The 20,552-nt window shown below is 40.8% G+C and overlaps 2 protein-coding genes across 3 annotated transcripts in view; one reads left to right on the forward strand and one right to left on the reverse strand.

The window, feature by feature from the left end:
- LOC132402764 (pleckstrin homology domain-containing family H member 2-like) overlaps positions 1 to 17,909 on the reverse strand; it is a 141,735-nt gene extending 123,826 nt beyond the window's left edge. Inside the window, exons 1-2 of the mRNA XM_059985751.1 lie at positions 17,745 to 17,909; positions 13,332 to 13,502 (exon numbers count right to left, since the gene is read on the reverse strand). Coding sequence (XP_059841734.1) covers positions 13,332 to 13,454 — 123 coding nt within the window. The 5' untranslated portion in view covers positions 13,455 to 13,502; positions 17,745 to 17,909. The remainder of the gene's footprint in view (positions 1 to 13,331; positions 13,503 to 17,744) is intronic.
- Positions 17,910 to 18,100: 191 nt separating this feature from the next.
- The window catches only part of LOC132402765 (thyroid adenoma-associated protein homolog), a 440,832-nt gene continuing 438,380 nt past the window's right edge, over positions 18,101 to 20,552 (forward strand). For both annotated transcript variants that reach the window (XM_059985752.1, XM_059985753.1), the window contains exons 1-2: positions 18,101 to 18,455; positions 19,732 to 19,826. In XM_059985752.1, coding sequence (XP_059841735.1) covers positions 18,380 to 18,455; positions 19,732 to 19,826 — 171 coding nt within the window. In that variant the 5' untranslated portion in view covers positions 18,101 to 18,379. The remainder of the gene's footprint in view (positions 18,456 to 19,731; positions 19,827 to 20,552) is intronic.

Raw genomic sequence — 20,552 nt, forward strand, 5'->3', positions numbered from 1 at the left:
GGTTTCAAGAAAAGAGTTCTTGATCAATTAGGGAGATGACTGAGGAATGGCAATGATTTTCAGCTTAAATAAATGTGAGGTGCTGCACTTTGGACACTTCTGAACGGACTGTTTCCTGAAATTGGCCGTGCCAGTAAATAGGGTGGTGAAGGAGGTGTTTAGTATGCTGGGTTTTACCATGCCGGGCATCAGATTTAGGAGTAGGGACATTATGTCACAGCCAGGGACACTACAGCCAAGATAGCTCACCAATGCCCCTACATCCTCAGGTGGCTGAAGACAGTTGTCATGTCTCTGTGAACCCTTACCAATTCTTATTGAAGTACATTACTATAGAAAGGAAGAGGCCGGGTTGGATGAGAGAGCCCTTCAGTTATTGTTGTAGTGGCCCCCTGCGGTGGTACACAAGTGGCAACGATCCTATTAGTTTTAAGGAATGAATTAGAACACTAGTTAACACATTGACTATGGATAAACGAATGAAAACACATTGCATGGTTTATTCTAAAAAATAATATTTTTATTATGAATTAAGTTTATTTAGATATAAAATACATAGAAATGATCCTATCTCGATGTTTAATAGCTTGGTATGGTTTAATAGCTCTGTACATGACTGTAAGAAACTGCAGAGTTTTGGACACAGATCAACACATTCCCATCATGGATTGTCTACATTTCTCACTGCCCGCATTATCAAAGACCTGACCTACCCAGGCATTCTCTCTGCTTTCCTCTTTCATCGGGTAGAAGATACAAAAGTCTGAAGTGTGTAACACCAGGCTGAAGGACAGCTTCTACCCCACTATTGCAAGACTGCTAAGGGGTTTCCTAGTACGATAAGATGCCCTCTTAACCTCACAGTCTACCTCATTATGATCTTGCACCTTATTGTTTACGTGGACTGTACTTTCTCTTTAGCTGTTACACTTTATTCTGCATTGTTATTGTTTTACAATGTTCGCCCTCAATGCATTGTGTATGATTTGATCTGTATAAATTTTTCACTGTGTCTTAGTACATGTGACAATAATAAACCAATTCCAATTCCAGGTACATAAGTCATTGGTGAGGCCACACTTTGAATATTGTGTTTTAGGTTTGGTAGCCCTGGTATAGAAGAGACATTGTCAAGCTGGAGAGAGTACAGAAGAGATTTAGAAGGACACTACCTGGACTAGAGGGCCTGAGATATAGGTAAGATGTTGGCCATGCAGGATATTTATTCCTTGAAGCCCAGGAGAATGAGGGGAGACCTCATAGAAGTTCATAAAATCATGAGGGGTCATAAGGTGGACACACACAGTCTCTTCCTCGATGTTGGGGAGTACAAAACTAGAGGGCACAGATAAGAGTGGAGAGATTTAAAGAGACTGATCTTAACACAAAGGGTAGTGAGTACCTGGAATGAGGTGTCAGAGGAAGTGGTCAAGGTGGATACTATTGAGGCATTGAAGAGGCACTTGTATAGCTATATGGAGGGGAAGGGCTTGCAGGGCTATGGGGCAAATGCAGGCAACTAGGACTAGCAGGGAGGATGTGGTGTTCGGCATGGGCCATGGGCATGGGCCAGTTGGGCTAAATGGCCTATTGCTATGCTCTATTACCCTGTTGTTACAGTTTCTAGCATTATTGCTGAATTCAAATCCATCCAAATCCGCTATTGTTTACTTTCTGCCTTTCTAAAAAATAGTCTTATCTTCTACAGTTTACGTTGCTGTGGACCTCAAAGCAGTTACTGATTATCGCAGGAAATATTAAACACAGTATGTGATCATCAAAGTTTAATGCAGTCATAGAGAAGTACAACATAGAAGCAGGCCCTCTGGCCCATCTAGTTCATGTCAAAACCTTTTAAACTGCTTACTCCCATCAATCTGCACCAGGACCATAGCCCTGCATGCCCCTACCACCCATTTACTTAACTTCTCGAGCATTGAAATTGAGCTTGCATGCACCACTAGTGCTGGCAGCTCATTCCACACCCTCACAACACTCTGAGTGAAAAAGTTTTCCCGCATGTTCCCCTGAAATTCTCACCTTTCACCCTATACATATAATCTCTGCAGACCCACCAAACCTCAGTGCAAAAAGCTTGCTTGCATTTACCCTCAATTTTGTACAGCTCTATCAAATCTCCTCTCAATCTTCTACGTTCTAAGGAATGCAGCCCTAACCTATTCAATCTTTCCTTATAATTCAGGTCCACCAGACCTGGCAACATCCTTGTAAATTTTCTCTGTACTCTTTCAAACATGTTTAAATCTTTCCTGTAGGTAGGTGACCAAAACTGTATACAATACTCCAAATTAGGCCTTACCAACATCTTTTCCAACTTCAACATAACATCCCATCTGCTATACTCAATATTGTACATTGATTTATGAAGGCAAGTATGCCAAAAGGTTCCTTTATGACCCCATCTACCTGTGACACCATTTTCAATGAATTATGAAACTGTATTCCCAGATTCCTTTGTTCTACCACACTCCTCAGTTCACACTGTAAGATCTACCCTGGTTGGTCCTACCGAAGTGTAAAACTTAACACTTTTCTGCATTAGATTCCATTTGCCATTTTTCAGCCCAAAGAGGTGGATACAATAGCATTTTTAAGAGACTCTTAGATACTGTAGATACATGGAGATTAGAAAAATAGAGGGCTCTGCGGTAGGGAAATTCTAGGCAGCTTTTGGTTATATGGTCGGTACAAAATTGTAGGCCGAAGGGCCACTAATGTGCTGTAGATATTCTTTCTTCTATGTTCTATGTTTTCCAACTGATGCAGACCCCTCTGCAAGCCATGATAACCTTCCTTGCCATCCACTTTTCCCCTCAATCTTGGAGTCATCTGTAAATTTGCTGATCCACTTAATAAAAAGTAAATTTTATTATCAAAGTACATATATATCACCATATACAATTCTGAGATTTATGTTCTAGTACAAGTACTCAGCAAGTCTATCGCATGCTATCTATGATAAGATCAATGCAAGACCAACCAGAGTGTAGAAGACAACAAATCATGCAAATGCTAATATAAATGAGTAGCAATAAATAATGAGAACATGAGATAATGAGATAAAGACCTTCAAGTGAGATCATTGGTTCTGGGAACATTTCAATGATGGGACAAGAAAGTTATCTTCTTTTGTTCAAGTGACCAATGGTTGAGGGGTAGTAACGGTTCCTGTACCTTGTGGTGTGAGTCCTGAGGCTCTTGTAACTTCTACGTGAATGTAGCAGCAAGAAGAGAGCACGACAGGTGGTGGAAATCTCTGGTGATAGGTGCTGCTTTTCTATGACAGCATTTCATGTAAATATGTTCAGTGGTTGGGAGAGCTTTACCCATGAATCTGCGAATCTGCGAGCTTTACCCATGAATCTGCAACCTTTGATAGGATTTTCCATTCAAAGACATTGGTGTTTCCATATCAGGCTACAATGCAGCCAGTCAATACACTCTCCACTACACCTCTATAGAGTACTGTCAAAGTTTCAGAAGTCATGTCAAATCTCCGCCTACTCCTCAGGAAGTAGTGGTCTTGCTGTGCTGTCTTAACAATTGCACTGAAATAGCAACACCCAGGAATTTAAAGTTGCTAACCTTCTCCACCGCAGATCCTCTGATGAGGACTGGCTCATAGACCTGTGGTTTCCCTCTCCTGAAGCCTCTAATCAGTTCCTTGGTCTTGCTGACACGGAGTGCGAATCAAATCCACAAATGAATTCTCTAATTATTCAGTGAGTTAATAGAATGGAATTCAATAGGTTCACATTTTTGAAGCAAGACCAGTGATCTCGCATGTCTGAATGTTAGACAAGCAATAAATAGTTTAGTGTGTTTTTAGTCTCAGGTGCATTGTGCTACCATGCAACAATGATGCAGCAATTTTCAATTCTGGATTCATGCTTAAGCACATTGGCAGAGAATGTACTGTAATTAATTTTACTCTTCAAGATAAAAGGGACCTAGCAGGCATTCTTACTTTTAAGTATCATCTTGTGACTGCTGCAGGAGAACACATACGTCCAGATACTAAATGAAAAATGATCAAGCAGGGCTCTGGTATTGCTGAGCTCTTGATCCAATTATCCCTTAATTATCCCTCAGCGTTAATACCTAAACCTGATTTCTCAAATTTCTTTCTGTTAATGCACTCAATATTATTCAAGCATTTGAATCAGTAAGTAATCATCATAAAATCATTTCACAGATTAAAATATCACTCTGGAAAGCATTTCTTAGTGGTTCATTACAGGACAAGGCGTTGTTTGCAATAGTTTTCCCTTGAGACCTATAGTTGGCCAGGAATGAGTAGTCTCTCTATTGGGCTACATAGATCAAATTTAGACCATCTGTACTGGGCTGCACTATCCTCCAAATCTGCAAGATCCTTTTCTCTGTCACTTTATGTTATTGCTATTAGCACAGAGTGGCATAGGAAGTCATTCCTACCTGTGGCCATCAAACTTTACAACTCCTCCCTCAGAGTGTCAGACACCCTGAGCCAATAGGCTGGTCCTGGACTTATTTCCACTTGGCATGATTAACTTATTATTATTTAATTATTTATGGCTTTATATTGCTATATTTCTTCACTGTTCTTGGTGCGGCTGTAACAAAACCCAATTTTCCTCGGGATCAATAAATTATGTCTGTCTGTCCAACTGTCAGTAGCTTATTGCCATTTAACTTTAATGTATCCTTTGACATTAGAGGTAAAAATAAAAAGCAGACTTGCTTGCATTATGATTTTTAACTTTATCTGGAACGCGGGCAGGTTGGCCTAGAAATATAATCACATTGATCAGCATGGTAGCCTAGTGGTTAGCACAACGCATTAGAGTACCAGCCACAGTTATACCAGCCATGGTTCAATTCCCGCCACTACCGGTATGGAGTTTGTACATTCTCCCAGTGACCAGTAGGTTTCCTTCCACATTCGAAAGATGTACTGGCTGGTAGGTTAATTGGCCATTGTAAATTGTGCCGGAAAGGCCTATTCTGCACTGTATCTCAATTTAAAAAAGACTGACTTTATCCAGAGTGGTAACAATAACTACATTTCTAGTCCCCAAATGGACCTGCAATGCACTTTCTATTACACTATATTCTGTATTCTGTTATTCCTTTTCCCTTGCACTACCTCAACGTACCTAGATTTTAAAATGTTCTTTATAGGTGGCTTGCAAAACCACATTTTTCGCTGTATCTCAGTGCATGTCACAATAATAAACCAATTCTAATGCCAACTGCTACCTTGCCGACTACTATTCACTTTCTATCCCAATCCCCCGGATACGGTATTCCTGCCTAGGACCAAAAGACCCATATCTTTAATCGCTTGGCGTCCCGACCCTGCCTGAGCCCTCAACCTGGTTGCCAGCCTGACCTCAACAGCACTGTCGAATCCTTGGCCACTCACTAGAACTAGAATTTGTAGGCCAAAATTAGTGAACTGATTTTTTTAATCAAATATAAAGCATTTTAGAAAAGTTATTTAAGGTTAGCTTTTCACTCCGCTAACTTTGCATTACGGAATAGTTTCATCATTTTATTATAAATTTGATTTATAGCACAGTAGTGATTTTTCGTGCCATGTTTCCATTAATCTGAACATTCAGAAACTAAAAAAGAACTGTTTATTTTAAAATATTTCTCCAGCAAATTTGTTTATGATCTCGCATTGTTTTAAAAGGGAAGTGGGAAATAATGCTTGGAATATTTGTCTCTCTAATAAACACCAGGTTCTGTCTCATAATTGTTATCTGATGCAGTACAATCCCATACCAGACAATTCCCACAATCATATCATTCCCTCCGCATTCCTTCAAGTATAAGGAGATCGTAACGAGATCAAGAGTCTTTCCTTATGGTCTTGGGAATGGTATGGATGTGGTAGGGGGCACTGGAGTAATACCTTTAGCTCCATGCCTTCTTCTAACAAGTCCACAGGAACTCTCCACATTAATACCAATCTCCCTACATTCCACCTTCAATGCTCCCTTGATTCTACCATTCCCCTGCACACCAGGGGCAATCTGCCTACGGACCCCAACATCTTTGGCATGTGGGATGAAACCCACATGGTCACAGGGAGAACATGCAGACTCCAAACAACACCTGAGATCACAACTGTGACAGGGTATCTGGGATTATGATGCAGTGTCTCCTCTAGTTGTACCATTGTGCTACTGTACAAGCAGTTCTTTATGCTGACTCATGCTTGTTAATGCATGAATTAAGTTACTTGGGTATTTCATTCACCATACGCGATTATTTCTTAGAAGCAGCACTATTTCAATCACAGTCATTCCTCTGAACTTATGTATCATATACCTGATCAGCTAAGAGTTGCATAGCACAGAAAGGGACCCTTCAGCCCATCACATTTATACTGGCCATTTTGCCCATACACACCAACCTCATTTCTGTGTATTAGATCCATATCCTTCTATGCCTTGTCTATGCAAGTGTCTTGTCAAAATGTCCCTTAAACCTAGTGATTGTGTTTGATTCCACCAGTTTGTGTAAAAAGAAACTCCTCAAATCCCCTTTAAAATTCCTTCCTCTCACCTTAAACCTATGCCTTTTTGTTTTTGATTTCCCTACCATGGGGAGGGGGGGAAATAGATTCCATCTATCCTATGTAATCTCTTACAATGTTATGTACCTCTAGCAGATCATGCCTCAGCCTCTGTTACTCTGGAAAAACAAACCCAAAGTTTCTGTTCACTCCCCATTACTAAAGTGGTCCAGGCAACATCCAAGCGAATGTGTACTGCTATCTCTCCAGCACAATCACATCCTTCCTATAGTATGCAACCAAAACTGCACATAATATTCCAGGAGCAATGCAGCTGGTGTTTTGTACAGTTACAATGTAACATCCAAAGTCTTATAGTTTATGCCCTGACCTATGAAGGCAAGCATACAATATGCTTTATTCAACACCCTATCCACCTGCGTTACATCTTCAGGAAGTTGGACCCAAGGTCCCTCTGTTCATCAATATTCCTTAGCACCCCATCAGTTCTTGTAGGTGCCCAACCCTTATTTGACTTCTCAAAATGCATCACCTTGCAATTATCTTGATTAAATTCTAACTGCCAATGCTTCACCTACTTCCTATTTAACTCATATCCTGCAGCCTTAGACATTTCCCTCATTTTCCACAGCTTCTCCAGGCAGGTTCCTCCACTGCTATGGTTCCAATCCCACCCTGACTGTCTCCAGACCGTGACATCCCACACTGCCACTGGGTCCCACTGCTCCTCTTACCCCATTCACACCTCTGAGCCCATCACCTTCTCCCTTCCCATTTTCCCTAACCCCTCCAACTCTCCAACCTCCCTAACCGCTCCAAACCTCTACCCGCCCCTGATCCCAGCACCAATCTCTGCCAAATAGAAACATAAAAAACCTACAGCACAATACAGGCCCTTCGGCCCACAAAATTATGCCGAACATGTCCCTACTTTAGCAATTACTAGTCTTACCTATAGCCCTCTATTTTTCTAAGCTCCATGTACCTATCCAAAAGTCTCTTAAAAGACCCTATCGTATCCGCCTCCATCACCGTTTCCGGCAGCCCATTCCACTCACTCACCACTCTCTCAGTAAAAAACTTACCCCTGACATCTCCTCTGTACCTACTCCCCAGCTCCTTAAACCTGTGTCTTCTTGTGGCAACCATTTCAACTCTGGGAAAAAGCCTCTGACTATCCACACATCTTCAATCTCCTCTCCCTGAGGTGGAGGGTTCTGCCCTCAACAGGGGTCTTGGGAAAAGGTAAGGGGGAGCCAGAGTGAGAAATTGAAGAAAAGGGAAGGAGGAGGGGCAAAATTTCCAGAAGTTAGAGGAACTCATTTTCATACCATCAGGTTGGAGACTACTCTGACAGAGTATGAGGCGTTGATCCTCCAACGAGAGTGACCTCATCATTGCAGTAGAGAAGGCCGTGGACTGACATGTCGGAGTAGGAACGGGATTTGGAATTAAAATGGTTGGGCACCAAGAAATCCTGCCTGTGGTGGATGGAGCAATGGTGCTCAACACCTTCAAGTGTCTTCGTGAAGGTGCTGAAGCTGCACCATCTTACCTCCTCTCTTCTCCTCACCTGCCTATCGCCTCCTCCTTCCCTTTCTCCCATGGTCCACTCTCCTCTCCCATCAGATTTCTTCTTCCTCAGCCTTTTATCTTTTCTATCTGATACCTCTCAGCTTCTCAGTTCCCGCTCACCTGGCTTCACCCATTACCTTCCAGCTTGTACTCCTTCCCCAACCCCACCTTCATATTCTGGCTTCTTCCCTTTTCCTTTCTGGTCCTGATGAAGGTTCGCACCCGAAACATTGACTGTTTATTCCTTTCCACTGATACTGCTTGACCTGCTGAGTTACTCCAGCATTTTGTGCGTCTTAAATGGCAAATGAATTTCAGTAGAGATAGGTGTGTGAATAGCCATGTTAGTCAGGGAAGTAACAAAAACAAGACGCACAAGACACTCCATATCCTGGAATACAGGGCAACAAACAATCTGCTGGGGTGGGCTGAGGGAGCGGAAGGAAATTGTTGATATTCTGCATCAAAACCTTGAATCAGGATGCAGGAGTAGTGAAGTATTCACACCTTGATGAGAAACATTTCACCAATGGCATTGGTGAGGCCGAATTTGGAGTATTATGTGCAGTTTTGGTCACCAAATTACAGGAAGGATATTAATAAGTTTGAAAGATTGCACAGAAGGTTTACAAGGATGTCGCCAGGACTTGAGAAACTGAGTTACAGAGAAAGGTGGAATAGGTTAGGACTTTATTCCCCGGAGCGTAGAAGAATGAGGGGAGACTTGATAGAGGTATATAAAATTATGATGGGTATAGATAGAATGAATGCAAGCAGGCTTTTTCCACTGAGGCTAGGGGAGAAGAAGACCAGAGGACATGGGTTAAGGGTGAAGGGGTAAAAGTTTAAAGGGAACATTAGGAAGGGCTTCATACAGAGAGTGGTGGGAGTGTGGAATGAGCTGCCAGATGAAGTTGTAAATGCTGGCTCACTTTTAACATTTAAGAAAAACTTGGACAGGCACATGGACGAGAGGTGTATGGAGAGATATGGTCCAGGTGCAGGTCAGTGGGACTAGGCAGAAAAATGGTTTGGCACAGCCAAGAAGGGCCAAAAGGTCTGCTTCTGTGCTGTAATGTTCTATATGGTTCTATGGTTCTAAATAGAAAAATGTTGTGCATCAGGAAAAAGAATTAATTGAAACAGCAGTTGAGGTAAATTTTGTGTAGAAAGCAAACAAAGCATTGTGCCAGACAATTGAGAAAAAGTCTCATGTTAAATAAATAGGGAACATTGAATAGTTTCTTCTCAAAGTCCAACCGTAGGTCCCCGTCGTGCGAGGTGGAAACAGGTAAAGCTGGCTGTAGCACTCTGGTGAAGCTGTACAGGCCAACCCCCTGTGCAGTGGATACTACGGGTTACAGAAACATAGATGAACTCCAACCGAACCATCGATTTTAGAAGCGATGGAGACACGCTCAGTGTTCAAGAAGAGGAGCAACTGTGAAGAGTTATGGTCTCCATATTTTAAACAGGAGAAGCTGCAAAATGATTGGTTAGTTACAGGCTGAAAGATTATAACTGCCGAGAAAGGTTGAATAGAGTGGATTGTTTTGACTTGAAAAGAGAAGACACAGTGGATTTCTTTCTGGTATTTGATATGTGGTATGAAATGGATTGATAAGGTAGACTTGCAGAAAATATTTCCATGCAAGTGAAACTAAGATATAAATATAAAATGACTATTACTAAATCCAGTCATGAATTCCAGAGAAACTATGATATCCAGAGACTAGCTGGAACTCAAGCAAAGTAACAGTTGAACAGACTTGAATAACCACACAAGAAAAATAAACTTAACATACAAGCACAACAAGCAATCAGAAGGCAAACTGCAATTTTTAAAAAAAAACTGCAGATGCTGTATTTCTTAAATAAAAGACAAACTCTGCAGTTCAGTGAGTATTTCAGAACAAAATCCCTTCATAAGAACTGCCTGCAGTCCTTGATTGCAAAAGGATTTAAATACAAGAGTAAAAATGTTTTGTTGTCATTTTATAGGCCATTGTGCGCAACAGCATCTTGCCACCTCTGGAAATATGGTCATCGTTAGCTACAGATAATCTGCTGAAGGAACTCAGCTGGTCAGCCAGCAGTTCCTGATTCAGGGCTGTTACCAGAAATGTTGACAATTCCTTCTCCTCACATAGCTGCTGAGTGACTGCTTGCTACTCAGGATTCAAGCAGCTGCAGCCTTTTATCTCTCATCTTTTGTCGCATCAGATCCGAGGATCGTTTTCTTGTCCTGTCATGATTTGTGGGTTAACAGACTGAGCTACACAACATTATTTTTAATTTCACACTATATTTTATTGAAGTTCCTGGGTGGAATGAAATAGCTGTGAATTAGATCAGCTTTATTCATCACTCATCACAAGAAAATAGAAGTCACGTTCTGCATTTTGGATGAAAATAAAGGGGGAGGTGAGGCTCTGCTGATAAAAAGTTGAATCAGATCATTAGAAAGAGGTAACATAGGGATGGATGGCATTGTACCAATGTGGATACAGCTAAGGAACTGCTGGAGTAAAACGACCCTGATGGGAGTTATATACATACCCCCGAACAGCAGTAAGGATGTGGTCTACAAATTATAGTGGGATATAGAAAATGCAAGCCAAAAGGGCAATGTTAGAAGGGTTATGGGGATTTCAGTATGTAGGTAGATTGGGAAAATCAGGTTGGTGCTGGATCCCAAGAGGGGGAATTTCTAGAATGTTGATTGAGATAGCATTTCAGAACAGCTCGTGGTTGAGACCCCAGGGGATCAGCTATTCTGGACAGAGGGTTGTGCAATGTACTGGAATTGATCAGAGAGCTTAAGGTAAAAGAACCCTTAGTGAAAACTGATTATAATATGATCAAATTCACCCTGAAGTTTAAGAAGGAGAAGCCAAAGTCAGATGCATCAGTATTAAAGTGGAGTAAAGTGAATTACAGAGGCATGAGAAAGGAGCAGGCCGGAATTGATCGGAAAAAGAACACTGGCAGGGATGATGACAGAACAGCAATGGCTGGAATTTCTGGAAGCAATTTGGAAGGCACAGGATATATAAATCCCAAAGAGGAAAAGTATTCTAAAGACGAGATAACCGTGGCTGACAAGAGAAGTCAAAGCCAACATAAAAGCCAAAGGGGGGAATATAGCAGAACAAAAATTAGTGGGAAGTTAGAGGATTGGGAGGCTTTTAAAAACCAAATGGAGGCAACTAAAAAAGTCATTAAGGTGGTAAACAAGGACTATGAAAGTAAGCTAGCCAATAACATTAAAGAGGATACCAGAAGTCCCTCCAGACACATGAAATGTATAAGAGGGGCAAGAGTGGCTATCGGACCACTGGAAAATGATGCTGGAAAGGTAGTAATGGGGGACAAGGAAATGACAGATGAACTGAACAAGTATTTTGTTTCAGTCTTCACTGTGGAAGACACTGGCAGTACGCTGGAAATTCGAGAGTGTTAGGGATCAGAAGTGTGTGAAGTTACCATTACTATGGATAAGGTTGTTGGGAAATTGAATGGTCTGAAGATAGATAAGTCACTTGAACCAAATGGTGCACACCCCAAGGTCCTGAAAGAGGTGGCTGAAGAGATTGTTGAGGTATTAGTAGTGATCTTTTAAGAATCAGTGGATTCTGGCATGGTTCCTCAGGACAGGAGAATGCAAGTGTCATGGAGAGAGGCAAAAGAATGTAAATTATAAGCCAGTTAGTCTAAGAGTGGTTGGAGTCATTTGTTAAGGATGGGTTTCACGGTACTTGGAGGTACATGATAAAATAGGTTGTAGTCAGCATGGCTTTCACAAGGGAAAATCTTGCTTAGTAACTGTTGGAATTCTTTGAAGAAATAACAGGCAAGATAGACAAAGGGGAATTGGTGGATGTTGTGTACTTGGATTTTCAGAAGGCTACTGATGATTTGTCACACATGAGGCTGCTTAACAATTTAAGAGGAAAGATTACAGGAAAGATACTAGCATGGATAAAGCAGTGGCTGATTGGCAAGAGGCAAAGATGGGAATAAAGGGAGCCCTTTCTGACTGGTTGTTGGTGACGAGTGGTGTCCCACAGGTATCTGTGTTGGGACTGCTTCACTTTCCGTTATATCTCAATGATTTGGATGATGGGATTGATGGCTTTGTTGCAAAGTCTGGGGACGATACAAAGATAGGTGGAGGGGCAAGTAGTTTAAAAGAAGAAGAAAGGCTACAGAAGAATTTGCGCTACTTAAGGATTAGGAGAATGAGCAAAAAAGTGGCAGAGGGAATACAGTGTTGGAAAGTGTATGGTTATGCACATTGGTAGAAGAAATAAAAATGAAGACTATTTGCTAAATGGAGAGCTAATTCAAAAATCTGAGGTGTAAAGGGACGTGGGTGTCCTTGTGCAGGATTCCCTAAAGGTTATTTTGCAGGTTGAGTTTGTGGTGAGGAAGGCAAATGCAATGTTAGCATTCCTTTCAACAGGACAACGTTATAAAAGGATGTAATGTTGAGGCTTTATAAAGCACTGGTGAGGCTTCACTTGGTGTATTGTGAGCAGGTTTGGGCCCAGTATTTAACAAAAGAGGTGCTGACACTGGATAGGATTCGAAGGAGGTTCACAAATATGATTCTTTGTCATATGAAGAGCGTTTGATGGCTCTGGGCCTGTATTGACTGTCATTCAGAAGAATGAGGGGTGACCTCCAAGAAACCTATGAATGTTGAAAGGCCTTCATAGAGTGGAAATGGAGAGGATGTTTCCTATGGTGGCGGAGTCTAAGACTAGAGTATACAGCCTCAGAATAGAGGCTTGTTCTTTTAGATTGGAGATGAGAAAGAATTCCTTTTGCCAGAGTGGTGAACCTGTGGAATTATTTGCCACAGGTAACTGTGGAGGCCAAGCCTTTATGTATATTTAAGGCAGAGGTTGATAGATTCTAGATTGGCCAGGGCATCGAGGGATACAGGAAGAAGGCAAGAGACTGGGGCTGAGAGGGAACTTGGATCAGTTGTGATGAAATGGTGGAGCAGACTCGAAGTGCCAAATGGCCTAATTCTGCTTCTTCATCTTATAGCCTCATGATCTTATAAAATACTGTATATAGACTTGAGATAGCAAGACTGTTTGCAAACATAACTGGTAATCTAGTTCAGGCCATATATTTTCCTTTCCCACCCACACCTCATTGAAAACTCCCATTCTAATTGATCATATTTACTTGCCTTCTCTGCAAGCAGCTCTCGGATTTTACTGGCCTGCACGCGAAACTTCAGCATCTGTGACTCAAGATTCATGCACCGCTCTTTCCAATCTATATTCCCAGCCATTTCGGAACACTCGGCCATGGTCAATTTTATTCTCGTTTGAGGCTGGATGTGCTGATGTCCAATATTCTAAAAACAATTGTGAAATTGCAGAGATAAATGAATAACTCCAAAACTCAATGGCAGTATGGTCTATTGATGACAATGCAGCTCAGCCTAAGATTGAAGCTCAAGCTTTACGAATAGCACAGGTACAGTACATAAATTGATTGGTAAATTTTTTGAGAAGACTTGCATTGAACATCCACAAGTTTGTTGGTTTAGAAACACAATATGGAAAGAACCGATTATGTCTAAGAAAATGGATTGCACAGGCTTAATAAGTTTTATGGGTAAAGAAAACACCAATTTTAAGGACAAAATTCTGCCACAAGATTAATACTCTTTTACCTAGAAATTGAATAGGATATTACTGATTTCTTAATTACTGCTACATGACAAAAGGTGTACCTTGCCCAGGGAAAGGAAAATATGACACTTCTTGAGTTCTTCAGTGTCACTGAAAATAACTGACACTGTCAAGAGCTGGGGTTCCCAACATGTGGACCATGGGCCGCTTGCTTAATGGTATTGGTCCCCTGGCATAAAAAATTGGGAACCCTGAGTTTAGAGTGATATATCATTTTGTGTTTGATGCAAGTTCAGTGTCACTCCTGCAGGTGATGATGTCAACTATTTGCAATGCACTAGATTATAATGGGCAAAATTAGACCCTGTGGTCACGCATTTTATTTGCGTCCGTTAGAACGATAATCATACTTTATAGTAATTCATCATACATTAAGGATTTGCAGGTATATGGGGGATGTAATAAAGCACCACCGAAATGGAAATGCTTGGTAGTTTTATTTAAGTACAAGTATTATTAAAAGGTATAATCTTTATTGGGTGGCAGGGTGGAGATATGTCTCTACCAAAGGAGGTGTAAGGCATTCCTTCCCTCCACTAGCTGGCAGGTTCAGAGTTTAAAGTACAAAGTACATCTATTATCAAAGTATTTATAGATTATACAACTTTGAGATTTGTCTCCTAACAGGCAGCCATTAAAACAAAGAAACCCCAAAGAGGCCAAACATAAAAAAGACTGTCTAGCACCAAATGCGCAGAGGGACAAAAAACACGTCATGCAAACAATAACTGCAAACAAATAGTGTTCTGAACTGAAGTCCGCAAAGAGACTCCCATAGTTCAGCACAGAGCCAAGTTGCAGAGCAGTGAACTGAAACGCCCCATCCCTCAACTCAGTTCCCGACACCCTGCAGCTTTCATTCTGGCCCAGCACCTAAATTGATGTCCAAACACAGGGTTCAATTGCCTTGACGCGCTCTGGGTCCAGGACTCCACTGTCTTGACTGGGCCTTTCCAATTTGGCCCTGTGCTTAAGTCTCTGTCCAAACATCGAGTTCAGTCGCTTCAGTATGCTCTGGTGCCGGATCTCACTGCCTCCATTCAGCCTTCAGCACAGTGCTTAAATTGACGGAACCTCAGGAATTCCTTGCTCTTGGTGACCGGGCGGCCACCGTGCCTTGCCTCAGTTCTGCTACAACAAATTTCCTCAAAGTCCAAAGGGAAGTTACAGACTATTGGCCTGTGACAATTGTTTGCCACAAAAAGTGGGAGTAACGAAGTACTTAGTTGTTTTCCTTGTTTTGTTAGCTACCAGCCAGAAGTCGCTGAAGTTCACTTGCGCCATCTTAAAGCTCTTGGGCGAGGTGTAGCACCTGCTTGCCACCATCCCCCCAATCAGGGTCACGTGAAGCCAGGGGAGGGGCAGCTGGATGGTCGGATGATCAACTAGTGCATATCACAAATCCAGGCTATGTGACCAGTGATGCCAGGCAGACCATCTCTGAAGAGTATTGACAATGGCTGGGGTCACGTGTCTTGTAAGGACACCGCCCAGAAGGCGGCAATGGCAAAGTACTTTAGAAAAAACTGTCAAGAACAACCATGGTCATGAGACCACGATCACCTATGTCATGTGACACGGCACATAATGATGATGCTCACCTTTATAGAGTAGAGACTATCAATTTTGTATGCATGATCAATTAAATTTAACCTATCCCTATAAGCACGCTTCCCAAACAAAAAGCATCATTTATGAAAAGATATATGAAAAGAGACTTTACAATATATGAACTCTGCATGCAGATTATACTTGGTGTATTTTTAGACCAATGATATTTGGCAATTTTTAAAAGTGAGCTCGAGCAATCTGAAGGCAATTGTACTGGGGTATTAGAAAGCTTGACTTTCCAGAGATATTGCCCAGCCTGCCGGTTTTAATTGCTTTTTGAATACGGGTAAGTCTATTAAAGTAAAATATTGAACAAGATTTTGGCTTCAGGTAATCCTAGACCAAAGCCTACCATATGGCAAAGAGCCATATCATTATCCAGAAAACAAGTAGCATTTTATTCTGTACAAAAATATGTTAATGAAGATTATATATTAATCTTTAAAAATATATTATGAACATGAAGGATGAATCCTATTATTCATTTCAAAAATAAGCACACCACATTTATGAATAATCAAATAAAAATTCAAGTGTATGTGATTATCAAACATCTTTTTCAAGAATCTAAATTTCATTTGTATCTGTTTTTGCTGTTTTGTCCTAGAGAGATACAATGGTGTGTTACCCTGGACCATTTCAAAGGCTGTTTTGAATTTAGTAAACTGTCACATTTAAGGCTAACTGGATAGAGATTTCTGCTTTCCTTCCCTTAGGGTGAAAGAATGAATGGTTTAGATTTAATTTTTTGAATAATATATTTATATCTAAAATAACCTTTTCAAATGGTGGCAATCCAGTGCAAAAGAGATAAAGGAACTGAGAGTAGTGAAATCTGTATAAAGTTCCGATTCAGCAATATTATTTTTCTGCGGTCTCTTTCCCAGTTGTTTTAAGACATCCCAACGTGCCTTGCAGCCAGGGGAGTACACATTTTGGCTGCAGAAAGACTGCTGCAACATGGGAAGCATGATTTGCACACAGGAACCATCCACGATCAAACAGCTTGATTATGGTTTAAGTCCAATGCCGTTGTACTGAGTGAGGAATAAATTGTAGTCAGGGAATATAGCAAATACCTAGAACAAAAATTACTCTTAGCAAGATACTTATTTTAGTAAAATTATACAAAATCGTTAATAGAGGATTGACTGGGATAAATATCAGAAGCTCGGAATTACTACTAGTCATATAATTAAACTACAAGGGTTGAAACACTGCAAACTGATTCTGAGTAATTTAACTCCAGCAGGCATACACGTGTCCTAAGACCAGGACTACATATGCTACAGCGAACAGGTTATTGCTGTTATTGTTGGTAATATGTTAAATTGTCTCTTTAAGATCCCTAAAGCATGGTCTGCTCAGGAATGAAATACTTTCTTTAATGTGATTATAAAGTTGTGTTCTCCGTGAATAGACCGACTTATAGACAAAAAAAACTCATTTTTAAAACTTATTTAATATACATTTGTCAATTTATAGAAGAGTATAGATTTCCAGGACGTTGATTAATGCTTTCATTTTATTCACGTCTATTTGACCATAATAATACCAAAGACGAATAATTTTTAAGCAATAAATTACTGGTTCGCTCTGGTTAGAATACAGTATACTTGCATCTTTTAAACGTATAAAATTCGCAAAAGACTACTTGTTTGAAAGTATTAGAAACATTTGTTTTGGCTGTTTTAAAATGATCATTTATATTATTTTGCCCGAGTTATGTTCAAACGTCCACACAATTTCCTTTCCAACAACTCTATCTTACCAAGGAAGAAAATAAATCCACAATCCAATTAAAAAGAACAGATCCTTTCTACTTCAACTAATCGGTACTTCATCTGAAAACGAAAACGTAATTGACGTACATTCATACACACATTGAAATAACTTTGGTTAACAGTAAATGTAATTTCTTCCACAAAGAAACAACCTATTTTAATTTACAAATATTTTTATAAACAAACTTCGCAAAGATAGTGTACTACTGAAATGAAAAGTATTCGTTGACCCAAGCCACTTATAAAATCTCTACTTTTGCCATAAGACAGACTTTAGACTTTCCTCTAAATATTTTACTTGTTGGGAATATACAGTTACTTAAATCAACCTTTTAAAACAATGCAACCGTGCCCACTAGGTTAGTGGGAACTCCCAAATTCTGCCTCAAACGCATCTTTTCCACACTACCACTGAATGACATCACTCGCAAAAAATACCCCGGTGGGCTCGCTGAGCCGCTCATTCAGCATCTCCGCTTCTGACATCTACTAGCAAAGAAAACCTACCTGATCAAACGCTCCATTCCATCCGTTAAAACCGTGATACAGTGGGAAAGGGGGAAAATCCCAAGCCAGCAGTTGATGCGGAATGATCCGCTGCCCCCTCCATCTCTGCGCCGCTAACTTTCCCACAGCCGGCTGTCAGCGCGCTCGGAATCCTCAGTATCCATCTGGCCGGGGACTCTCCGGGGCAACCTTCCAGGATTGACGTCGGCCTCAGCCAATTGTCCGGCGACAGGCGCTTGCGCCCCCACATTAACCAATGGCCGAAGGACGCAGGGGCGGTGCCGTGTCGAGGTGGAGTTTGCGGAGGATTCGTCCGACGCGAAGGCGGAATTGACGTTGCGAGAGAAGTGTTGCAAAGATGGCAGCGTGGTTTGTACTGTGAACCGGTGAAAGGAGTTTGTAATAAAATTACTGCTGGAAACAACATTGGTGATACTGAATTGGGTTCTTAATCATTATATAGGCACCCGTATGCACTGATATATTTCTGTATCCCACAACATTTCTGCTGTTATTGAATTTATCGCCTAGAACAGGTGATAGACAACTGGCGTGAAATCCAGTTCTGTTTCAAAAACTCTCACAAACAAGTTCTACTGTTTTTCCACCAACAATTCAAAACGATCTGGGCACGGATGGTTGTCAAGAAGAAGAAACACATCGACGTTGGTCGGATTATCCTGGATGATCACAAACTTGCAAGTTTGAGATGTAAGTAAACACGTGTATTACAATTCTGTCCCAAGTTAAATTCGATAAGAACGATTTGTACAGCTTTCTGAGTTATCTGCATATTTTAAAATGAAATACATTAATTAGATTTAGAATGTGTTTGGTTCATAAACACAAACGTTTGTATTTATATTGAAATGCCATTTTTGGCATGCATTTTGCGAGAACACTGATTGGATAAAGGACTAGCTGTTTTTGATGATGATTTTGACTAAGTAACCAGGAGATACAAAACATTGTAGATGTTGGGCAACGAACAAAATTCTGGAAGACATCTCTCGGTCTAGATGAAGCTTCTAAACCCGAAATGTCAGCTGTCCATTTCCCTCCCCAGATGCCGTCTGACCTTTTGAATTCAAACAGCTTTTTGTTGCCCAAGAAATCAGGATGCAGGTACCATTTACAACACAAGGGTCAGACGTTGACCAGCTCTAACAAGAGATGATCTAACTTGACATTTGATGGCATAGCTTTGAACCTATCTTAGTGTTTCTACTCTGCAAACTTTCCTATTGACTTCGTTACATATTAGCAATAAAACATATAGAATTATGTGCCTTTCATTTACTGTTCAATTAATATTTCAAGAGGACGAGAATATAAAAGCAGGGATGTAATGCTGAGTCTTTATACCACATTGGATAGACCACAATTGGTGTATTGTGGGCAGTTTTGGTCCGCATATCTAGGACAGATTGATACTGGAGAGGGTCCAGAAGAAGTTTATGATGGGTCCCAGAGAATATAGGGCTAATGTTTGAAGAGTGTTTGATGGCTGTGGGCCTGCACTCACTCGGGTTTAGAAGGATGGGAAGGGTGTGATCTCATTAAAACTTACTGGATATTGCAAGGCCTTAAGAGGGTGGATGTGGAGAGAATTCTTCCAGTTGTTGGAGTGTCAGGACTAGAAGGCACAGCCTCAGAATGCAAGCATGTTGCTTTAGAACAGAGATGAGGAGGAATTTCTTTAGCCAGAGGGTGGTGAATCTCTGGAATTCATTCCCAAAGTCAGCTGTGGAGGCAAAGTCATTGTGTATATTAAAGTGGAGGTTGATAGGTTCTCGATTAGTAAGAGCATGAAAAGTTATGGGGAAGAGTCGTAAGATTGAGGTTGAGAGGGAATAGTAAATCGATCATGATCAAAATGTGATCATCTTAATGGGCCAGATGTCCTAATTCTGATTCTATATCTTATAGTCTTAGAAGAATTCATTAAATTCCTTTTCCTCAATTATATTTCACTATCTTCGGCCAGTTATAGCATCTGATGCGGAGAACGATCTTGCAAAACTTTTGCTGGAGTGTGTGGAACTTGTGGATGGAATCCAACAGCTGCACTTATTGAAGAAGGTACAGTCTTATTGTTTGCTTCATTTGTGTTCCTAGACAGTTTGTTTTTTTTAACTGATAAAATTGTAACTTTTTTAACCTTTTTTGTGGTTGTATTTTGAAACAACTGCTTTTGCATTAGAAGCCTTCAAATGTAAAAACAAGTATGCTGTTTGCATAATTGATCAGCTGGTTGGTTGGCATCTATGCGTCTCGAAGGACAATGGGCGATGATGATAGTCATCAGAAGTCTGGATGGAAGATATGGAGACCCTGAGACGCCCAGTCGTCAAGATCCCCCTCTCGGCCTCACCAGTGCAGTTCAAAGGAAAGCTTCTGTTTGGCACCAGCTTGGCTGCAGGAACTGCCAGAAGGATGATCAATGACGTCCAGCTGCCTTAGGGGCTCCACTCTGGATTTACTGTCTGGGTTTACTCCTGTAGCCTTCGTCTCTCCCGAGGCTGCCCACAAGGCAGTGGGGCTACTTACCCATTGATAAGTAATGACCATATAAATGAATCACCCAGTGCATGTTTTAACTCAAAACAAAAAATCAAATACTTATTGGGTTTTTTTTTAGGAAAGGTAAGTGAGTGATAATTGTAAAATAACTTTCAAGAGTCTGCATGTTTTTTTTGAGAGAGAGAGAGTGTGTGTGTGTGTGTGTGTGTGTGTGTGTGTGTGTGTGTGTGTGTGTGTGTTTAGTTTTTACCTGAACTGTATTAGAAGTTAGCAATTCATTTAATT

Source organism: Hypanus sabinus, chromosome 12, assembly GCF_030144855.1.
Source record: "Hypanus sabinus isolate sHypSab1 chromosome 12, sHypSab1.hap1, whole genome shotgun sequence".
NCBI classification, from domain to species: domain Eukaryota; kingdom Metazoa; phylum Chordata; class Chondrichthyes; order Myliobatiformes; family Dasyatidae; genus Hypanus; species Hypanus sabinus.